General features: G+C 31.0%; 1 protein-coding gene across 1 annotated transcript; it reads right to left on the reverse strand.

Annotated features, from left to right (window-relative positions):
• Positions 1-11: 11 nt before the first annotated feature.
• On the reverse strand, positions 12-9,011 carry LOTGIDRAFT_140716 (hypothetical protein; the record flags this gene model as incomplete). Its single annotated transcript, XM_009050618.1, has 9 exons — positions 12-182; positions 558-617; positions 1,004-1,137; positions 1,325-1,418; positions 1,594-1,652; positions 1,849-2,002; positions 2,692-2,823; positions 3,056-3,256; positions 8,874-9,011. The coding sequence occupies 9 exons, from the start codon at positions 9,009-9,011 to the stop codon at positions 12-14; spliced, it is 1,143 nt and encodes a 380-aa protein (XP_009048866.1).
• Between the last annotated feature and the right edge of the window lie 2,006 nt (positions 9,012-11,017).

Below are 11,017 nucleotides of genomic sequence, written 5' to 3' on the forward strand. Positions count from 1 at the left end.
ATTAATAAATATCAGCACCAAGAGAAGAATGGGTTACGACTAGATACACTCTGTGTAAAAGTGTCACTATCACTGCGTATTCTACCAAACCCTCCTTTAGTACGCTCAACAGTTACACCACGCATCTGTACTAATTCTACTGGCGATTTACCATCTTTTAAAGCTTGTGACAGATTTAATATCTAGAAAAAGGAATATTCAGCAACAATTTTATTTCTTAAATAATAATATTAATAATATATTTATTGGACCATAAATTACGCCAGTCCTATTACAATTTAGCTTTATATCTATTAGATTTTACTACATGTACGTACAGGTGCCCTCACACAATATCTATTGCCAGTTGTATATTGTGGAAAAACAACACAAAATAAAGTTGCATGAAACTTATGACTACTATTCTTATTCCCATCACCATGGTATGAGGGCCTCTTTAGCCTATATAGCCTACTTTTCAGTAAAGTTCACTTTATACCAACACTCTACAGATGATATGAAAAAAGAGAAGTGTATTATGTTACCTATTACCTACAGAATGTATATAAATAACTCACCTGTCCTCTCATCACAGCCATTTGTTTACCAAATGTTGCTCTATCAAACCCTTTATCAGTCTAAAAAATATAGTGTATTACATGTATATTAATTTGACTTATAACATTAAAATAATAACTTTATAATCATAGCACATCATTATCTAAGCATAAAATCAAATATTCAAATGCATTTTGAACTTTCTCTTTGTGAACTGTAAAACATCTATGGTTCATTTTAAAAAAATTGTCGAAAAATATAACAAAATTATGATCATATAACAAATATTACTGCCTCAACTGGTCCAAGAATTAACCAAAATTGAAAATTTGCAAAAAACCCAAACATTGTTAAATACTGGGAGAAAGGATTAAATCACAATTTTTGCTTTTATGAAGTTGCCACATACTCTACCTTAAAAAGTCCAACAGTAAATTAAGACATAATGTGGAGAGAAAATACTTACTTTAAATAGTTCATATAAATCTTCACATAAATCTTGTACAAAATTCATATCATTAATTTGAGGCAATACAAGTTCTTTAATTTCATCAGAAAATGGAATTTTAGCTTGAGGTAGCCATGCCCAATGATATGGATCTGAAATTGTGACATATATACAAGCTAGATTATTGAATTATGTCCTCAAATGACCTCAATTTCAGCCAAATCAGAATAATGGTTATTCAAAGTACAAGCTTTTAATCTCTTGTCTACATTTCATGTGAGCATATAATAATGAAATTATTTTTAAATCACTTGACAATAGAATAGAACTAATACTTACATGCTCTCCATTCATCAGGATGTTTGTAAGGAAATGCTAAACCATTATCAATTGCAGCTAGACTAATTTCAGGATGTTCTACCATAGACCATTCCTCCTACATCAACAAAATACATCATTAATCTTTGACAGTATATTGTATGTCTGTCTGGACAAAATAGTTATGTTGAAACTGATTGTGGACATTTTCAAAGTTGTTTTTGTTCTTCAGAAACTTGCTACAGATTAATGACATCATGAACTCGGGTTTGATAATTAGAATAACTTACATCTCCCTGGTCTGCACAAGCTGGTTCATATTTTATCAACCAATTATCATTACCTCTATCTGGAATGATTATGTGAACTATGATAATTTTTTAAGCAATGACATTGTGGTAAAAACTGACATTGTTAAATTGTTAAGTATATTGTATATATCAAATTTTGTGAAAAATATTCATATGCACATATGCTTCACGAAAAAACTCAGTATGACAGTATTACATATTGTTAAGATCTATATTCTAGATTTATATATTTACCTGTATTTCTAATGATGTAATCTAATACTACTAATCGTTCAAATAAATGCTGAAATTTCCTAGCAGTAGACTCTGGTAAAGCTTCACTTTCAAATCTACGTAACCAAAAATCAGCATCTTTATAGCCATTGACAAATAGCTGGAATGATCCCACCTGTAATAATATTTTAAGAAATGTCTTCAAAATGACTTTTCAATTTTATGGGGAGATTTCAATATTAAGTTTCAACATATAGATATCTACTGGCTTACAGGAATACTACCTCAATGAATGAACATAAAATTTAAATTCTTTTTAATTTGATTTCTACATTGCCACTTTAATTATTCTGTAATTTTGCATTTTTATGAGATAATCTTGACTCTCACTGCATGCATCTAAGGCCATAATAGAACTTGCATTTCACATGGTAAACTGTGTACACACTAGAGGTGTTTTTGTTGGCTGATTTGCTAATGCGATTTAGTGCAATTTCCATTGTAATAGCAATATTGTACAAATTCAAAATTTGAAATCGGTGATAAGGCAATATGGCTGCCTCCACTGACAACAAAAGAAAGTCATCTATTTTGATTATTATCATTATTAAACTTCCACGCGCCGCCATCATTAAAAAGTCTAATCGGATTAGCCTTATCAGTTTACGTAAACTTTCTTACAAATGTACCAATTAGGCTAACAAAAACGCCTATTATAACAATAAGGACATACTAGCAGTAAATATGGCCAAACACCGGGATATGATGCAGATAACCTACAGACCTTTACAGTAGATTGTTTGCATCTGTTGTTGATGCTCAGCCTTTCAATATTTAACAACTAATTAGTAAACCATAGCTTACCTTTGGAGGTAATCCTAATCGTTTAAAATGTTTTCCTACAGCTGGTACATTCTCATAAAGATTTTGCTTGGCACTAGCCTTTGTTCTGTCGAACGCATTATAATTAAATGTTTTACTAGCTAATTTAACTACCTACAAATAATTAAACCACAACATTACCAGTAAAAAAGATATCAACTCAAATGTAGGATATTGTTGTTAATTATAGCCACTTTTTGTCATGGTTTTCATAGTTTTAACTCTATGGTATCCAACTTGCAAGAAGAATGTGACACACCAGCAGTGAGCAAACATCTAAAGTTTTAGAATATGACATAAAACATAAACTGACTGGACTGATCATGAAAAACTATAAGGTACTTACTTTTGTTTTTGGTACAATATTAAGAAAAAGTTTTTGGTCAACAAGGCTGGCACCAGCCTCTGATAAATACCCCTGATTTAAAACTAAACAAGATCTTCCAAAACAACATGGGCAGCAAAGTTTCTGCATCCACTTTGTCCATTTTGGATTTAATTGACCATAAGGCTCTTCATCTTTAGGTTTAAATACACCAATGGTTTTCTGAAATTATAACATAAATAGGCCCTATGACAATTATCTTGCTTAAATCTATAACAGCAGTTCAGATTCTAATTTTGAACTTACCTGTTTGTTTTTTGTTTTATGTTTTCATGACAGATGACAAAGGTTTAAACTTGAATTTTGATCACACAATTTTCCCAATAAAAATTTTAGAGAAAATTCTTTAAACAACTGTTTATTTAGTCAGCCAAAATATGCAGGTTTAGGAAAAAGTTGTCATCACTTTTTAAAATGATTAGGTGGTTACACCCCACAGTATAGCAAACAACTAAGATATGTAATCGGGCTGTAAGTCAATCTGTTACACAAAATAGTTACAACAGCATTCATTTGATTACAGTATTCCATATACCCAGTCTAGGATTCATTTATGAAAGTATTTAAATATTAATGAGATCACTTGAAACAATTTCAATATGATAAAAAATAATATTCAACAGTAATTTATTTGATATTTTATGTTAAACTGATCATATAATGATTAACTAGACATTAATTATATTTAACATTTCATTAACTAATAAATCGACCATAGTTTAATATTTATATTCTTATCTAGGTCACAATAACTATTTTGTTATATTGATTCAGCAACATTTAAAAAAACATATTCTCTTCAAGACAGAGCTATTTATTTGCTTCACATTGAAGCTCCACAAAATAGCCTGCTCGGTTTCGATTTCCAACTGTCGAGGGATCTTTAAAGTGCGCATCCTGTAGCACAAGAGGCCTCAGTTTAGTGTCCCATCCTGCGGTTTTTCCATGTCAGCCCCACTTACCTGCATCACTGACAGAGGGAAATCACGTTTAAAGATAGCCTTGCAGCTTTGATTGCAAGTACAAATCATTGAAATGATTTTTTTTAAGTATCTAAAAATTGTGTAGATGATGATTTGAACAAAGACTTGATCCTATACCGGTATATATGTGATACTGGTAAATCCCCAGTCCAAATTCTATCCAACACACTACTAAATTATTAGTTAAACTTTAACAAATAATTTGTCTGTGAAATTTTGGTGTATTTTAATCAGATTAAAAAGTATATAGGTCAGTGGTCTTGTTTTAGTACTGATTAGATTTAAAATGACTTTTTTGTACTGCAACAAAATTATTTCCAATACTTCACTTTCATTGTAAAAAAATATACCAGTACCGGTAGTATATTTTCTATTTTCAGAAAGGTATCTTTCTCTAGCTTTAAGCCACAATCTAAGATGAGTTCTCAAAGCTGCAATAAAGTGCGCATAGCAGAATGAAAGTCTTTTGAGGATTTTGAATTGAATTTTTCTCTCATTTTATAAAAAATAAAAATAAAATATTCAACTTATACAATTTGTCTTGAATGTTTTCAAGTCCATATCAGTTTCAGTGATTTTACATTTGAAACAGACATACTTCCCCCTCCCAGAAAATTCATGTGAAAATGACCTACTTTTAGGACTGAAAATTCCCTTCTGTAAAATCATGTTTAGAGATGATAACTTTTCTAGTGGTTAACATTTTAACAAAGAAAATCTAAGATTCTCGGTAGTATTTTGTAGTTCATATTTCAATTCATTCAAAAAAAGATTGGCAAATTCAATTCAGAAAACATTTAAGTCAAAGAGTAGTGTACTGTGCAATAGAAGATACGGGTGAACAAAACGTCATTAACTTTAAGTTTCAATTTTTACCGAGCTGAGTAGCTGACACATATATCAAATGTTAAACATAAGAAAACAGAAAGTTTGAGCTAGATTTCACACAACTCTTATTCATTTTACAATAAACAATGGATGTGTAATGATGTAGTAAACAATTTCTTATAGCATAGATTTCAAAATCCAAACCTTTAAAAGAGTCACTGAACATAAGATGTATTGTCAATTCTTAAAGGAGAGAAACTTAAAAAACAATCTGATTCAAAAAGATCAAAAGAAACAACTGTCAAATATACTGATATTATTATAATAAGTATAGTTGAACTCACCCCTGAGGTATCTTTAATAAAATAGGTACCACTAGATCCTTTAGAACTTAGTTCAGGACTTATATCCTTTACCGCAATAGCTTTTTCTACATTATGTACAACACTTTCATAATCTGGATCTTCTGGAAAGGCATTGACTTTACGACTAGCTGAGATATCCCATACTGCACCATAACTATCATTGCTTTCAGTTCGATTAAGTTTATGTTTAGGCACAAAGGCATATTTATCCGACATTGGAGTGATCGGTTCATTTGAGGAAGGGTCACCTGACTCCATTATCAATATTCACAAAAGTTTATCTCCATTTGACATCTACTCGCTGGTGATTACAAATCTACTATTTCAACATTCAACTCTTAATCTTAAAAATAAATATAAACAGTTACTATAATCACTGTCACAATATAACTTGAACTTAACAAATATCTGAACACATCTCACAATTCACAACATATTGTAGCTACCTGACCAGTATTTAACTTTAAATCCTATTTACAATGAAACTATCCTTATTGAACAAGAGTTAACTAACTAAACTGTATGATCGACTGTTCAACCTTCATCTTTAGGTCAGGTCACATGAACAAGTTTGTTTAAATACACGTCACTATTGACTTGATCAAAACACATCATCAATTCAAAAATAGAAATGAAAGCATACAAAATATTTCCTTGTTAAAAAAAAAACAACCAAACATATTTCTATTTCTTTATATGTCAAATGGAAAATTAAAACTCATACAATTTGTAAATAAATTAGTTAAAACTTTTCAGGTGATAAAATAATATTATTCAAAACACAAGCAAGTTAATAAATTTTTTTTTAATGAGGCATTCTGCTTTTCCTCCTTTTATACTCTAGAACATCCACAATCCAACTATTATAAAATATACTCTAGACCATCCACAATCCAACTATTATAAAATATACTCTAGAACATCCACAATCCAACTATACAGTATATTATAAAATCAATATTATGTTTATTAAGTATTATTATACCAACTGTTACATAAAAACAGAAAATAATATATTCATCATTTAGATATAGGTAATAAGACTATAAACTTTGTTAATAATAACTTTTTGACTATATTAAAGACTTACAAACATTGTTAAGCAAAGTAATCTACACCCAACCCACAGTCATCAGATTTTTTCTATATCTTATCTAATGTTCCTGTTTTATACTGATAAAATGTTTACTTATTTTCACCATTTGAATAAGCCAGACCACAAATTGATAATATAACTTTCATAATATGTCCCAGAAATCCTATAACCATAATTACCAATAATAAAATTGTGCTGAGACATCAAATACAAACTGATCTAAATTCCAAACACAATCATATACTTTGAGGAAAGAAAACAATCTTTTCATCAAGCTTGTCAAAATAATACAAAACTTATTCAATGAGAATCCAGTCAAAAACATCTTTAACTGCACTACACCTGTCAATCTTCACTGACAGTTAATCATGAAACTAGAAACATACATCCTCTACACAACATTAGAATTAAACTTTTAGATCCAAACTTGTTAACTATATTTTTGTATGCTTTTCTAGAATCAGAATTAAAATTCGACAGACCTCCACAAGACAAGGAGTGCACAAATGTCAGTCATCGTTTCAGGCAGGTAAATATAACACCTGGTTTATACTCAATGTAAGCCTACCTACTAACATGTGTCACCAGCCATCAACTACACATGCTCAGTCGATAACTTCCTGTTCTAATATTTCTTTACTAATCAATATTTCTATTATACACTATTGAACAATTCAAAAATCATCAAGTCAATGATAGAAACATACCACAATTAGTCTATACACAATTCTTGCATATTTTTGCAGAAAATCAATATCATAGACTTCACTGTATGAAAAATCAAAACATCTGAACATTTATCCAAAATTGAATCTAAATACAGAAAATTATATTTAATTGCTCATAATTTGAATATAATAGTAGACATTTTCAATTGACACAACTATCATATAGGTGCAAAACATTTAATGTCTATTTCCACTGAATTTCACTTATATCACAAACATTTGTATATAAAAATAAACTGCAATGACTTTTCAGACTTTGCAGAGATACTTTGTTGCACTTTTTGTTTGGTAAACCACACCCATTCTAGACCTGACAATATCTATACCTCATTCTTTCTTTTGTTTAATTTCTTGAAGTCAAAGACAAATAACTCTGAAACTCTTGATGAAAAATGTGGAATTGGAGAATATCAATTTATAAAAGTTTATTGGAACTGTAGTCTGCTACATATATTATATTCACCAATTTCAAATCCTATGAGAATGTCAATGCTTTTCATTCATCAAATTATGCAGTTCAATGATTTTGTCTAAAGCATATATGACTCAAGTCTCTACCATAGTCAAATTTGAATCAAACTAGAAGTATGTGCTAATTTACTTGATACATCTTCATTTTTAAAAATATTTATGTGATAGTCTAATGTTAAAAGTTAAAACTTTATATAATGTTTAGGTTCAACTTTGAGTGTCAAGTCTTTTATGTAAAATATTTACAATTCAAAATTTGTAAAATGTTTGAGAGCATAATATGGGCTAGTTTGGGAATATATATACTTTTTTAAACTAAAAGTTGACCAATAAGCATAAACACAGAATTTCCATTGCAATATTACCATGATGGTTTTGACATATTTTGATTAGATTAAGGGCAATAACTCTTAAACAGTTCACCCTGAGTTATATTTTGAAATATCTATATAATGTTGTGCATATATCAATATAATAAATATATCAGTAGTATCTATCAATAAAATTGTCTTATTTATCTATAAAATAGTTTTAAAGCAGATTTACAACAATTACAATGTTATGATGAAAAGTGTAAAAAATATGACTATTTTGTATAAGTTGTGCTATCGTATTTAATATCAATGTGTCTTTCATCATCAATATCGGTAACAATAAGTAAGTTGTATATTGATAGATAGAAGACCATATATTTGATATCAAGCATAAGCTTAATCGGCTACCCTGTGACCATAATCTTGTCAGAATGACAAATTATCAGTTTATACTTTATCACATTAAAAATTTCAAATTCATTTCAGGAAAATTTCTGTATCGCGATATTTGAACCTATCATGATAAAGAATTGTCTATATCGTGATACACAAAAAATCTCATATTGCCAAACTCTACTTTTGGCCATTAAAATCCATTGTTTGCAATACTGAAATGTCCCGAAGTAGATAACATTGCTCTCCCTATATTAGTCCATGTCATGGACTGTTATTTTTTCTACTAATCACACTCCACCAGCAATCCATAATGATTAAATATATGTAGCTAATGAAAGCCAATCAAAGTGCTGGTGGCCTGAGACAGCCAACAAATCACTGATGACAGGTTTCGTAATTTTCATTTCTCACCGATCAATTAAAAGTTTGAGATAAATAAACGCAAGTAGGTGTTGACATTAATGGACTTAAGTGTGGATATGTTGTTCTATGCATGAGGTGCAAATTGGGCCAATTTCAAAGCCAAATAATCTCAGAATTTGACTATATCTAACCATAATCTATACCATATTAAAATTAAGTCAATTTCTATACTCACATTATCTTTATTTTTCACAAAGTAACTGCCACTCGACCCTTGATATATCCTTTCAGGAAATATATTTGCTTCAATAGCGATTTCAGCTTGCCGCACATCTTCCTCAAACTGTGGATCTTCAGGGAAGTTATTCCACATAGCAAATTCATAACCATGATCATGCCTGGGACCGAGAAGAGGCGAGCTTTCTTTACTTCCTCCTCCAGTACCTCTGGTAGGAGATCTTGGAGAGGTGTTAAAGTCATTATGATAGCTGCTAGTGTTGCTAGTTGGACCAGCAAATGTCACTTCTGGAGCAACTGATATTGAATTTCCATCCTCGTCAAGGACAGACGATAGCGGTTGATTCATATTGTTACCCCGCGGCATTAGTTCTACCGCTAATACTCTAGTTATTCAATAAATTACATAATAACTATAGTTTTTTTATTCTTATATTTAATACAACATAATTTTTGAGTCATTGACATCAACATAACACAAAATCACGTGAACAAGATTGTCCAGATTAACCAGACTGTTTTTTAAATCAAAATTTTTTATAGCGTGAGAGAAGGTAAACAATCGAGACTACACGCACTGAAAATACATTACGTCACGTCCTTTCCTCGATTTCGTATGCAGGAAAATAAATTTGGCCTAACTTTATTTTTACTTTTTTTTTTAGAAAAATTCATGTGAGGTAAATTCTTGTTGATGTTGTTCTCTATATATGGAGAGAAAATCCGAAACTATTATCCTACATAATAAATTTTGCGTAGACTTTAATATCAGGACCACTTCTTTAAGTAGCTTCTCTTTTCCATTTTAGACCTGATAATCGAAACTGTAAGCGTGTGGTGAGAGAGAAAGAAAAACAAAATGGAGATAGAAGATCACGTTCAAGATTCTCATGAACAGTCTGACCATGATGGGGATGGAGAGGATGATTCGCATCGGTCTGAAGATAGCTTTGAAAATCAAAGTTTCGAAAACCAAGGGTTTGATGGGCAGGGATTCGATGGAAATGGTTATGACGGGTCTTTCGATATGATGGAAATGGGGCATAAAATGAATCGATTTGGTGGGCCCAACCGTGGGCGTGGTGGTTACAATAATTGGAATAGAGGTCCAAGGTAAACTTTCGGTCAATTATTAAAGGCATTGAAGGCCTGTGGCTGAGCAAATAAAAAGTAAAACTTACAATGATAAAATTTTAGATAAGATTTAAAGTCACATACAAATTACAATGTTTGACATTGTCATTGATTAGAAGGTAGTTTACACTATTCCATTTTTATTTTACTAACCTCCTCGGCACTGTTGCTGTTTCACCCTTCTTGTTGTTATGTCGCTGTGAAACTTGTCCGACATAAAGAATACTGAATTTCCTAGAAAACTTTGACTTGAAAGTTCAATCCTGTTAAGAGTATGGCCGATAATGGCAGCAGACAATAGTCAAGATGTATACCAGAAATCGAAAAAGAGCAGGCTAATGCCGTTCTTCTGGCTAAATTTCCTTAATTTTACCCTTTTGTACGTCTTCATTAGCACACATGGTTCAGAAAAGTAGGACGTAAAATTTCATTTCATTTTTTTCTGAATTCCAATTTGTTGTCTGATGTAAAGGATATGTAAAAGTATTTTTTTTTTTTTTATTTCAGGGGTCCACCTTTCAGAGGCCCTGGTCCAAGATTTAGGGGACATCCAGGTATGAGGGGTCCGCCACCAGGTGGGTTTTTTCTTTTAAGGGCTTTCGAGCATGAGGCAAGTGTGCATTGTTTGTACAGATGATATGGTGTTCTTATAAGGGTATAAGTATGGTTAAAATGTCTCCTTACAACCTGGTAGGTTACCAGCTTCAAGTTTCATTGGCCTGTATCTGCTTCTTGTCTGATTTATTTGTATATAAATGGCTCAATCCAATGTTTAATATGTTACTGATATTGTTAATGTAGAAGACTTGTATATTAATAGATGTATAAGTGGGCTTATGTTTTAAAGTATGAATTGCATGATTCATTCTATTGTGTGGTAACTAGTGACTATATCAGATGACATTTCCAATGGGACAATAAATCTTATTCTCACCTCAGTCATATTGAATCCAGAATGAGGTTCGTAACACAAAAAAAACAAAGATGATATGCGACCATTTGACCATT

Source organism: Lottia gigantea (genome assembly GCF_000327385.1).
Source record: "Lottia gigantea unplaced genomic scaffold LOTGIsca_150, whole genome shotgun sequence".
In the NCBI taxonomy this organism is placed as follows: Eukaryota; Metazoa; Mollusca; class Gastropoda; family Lottiidae; genus Lottia; species Lottia gigantea.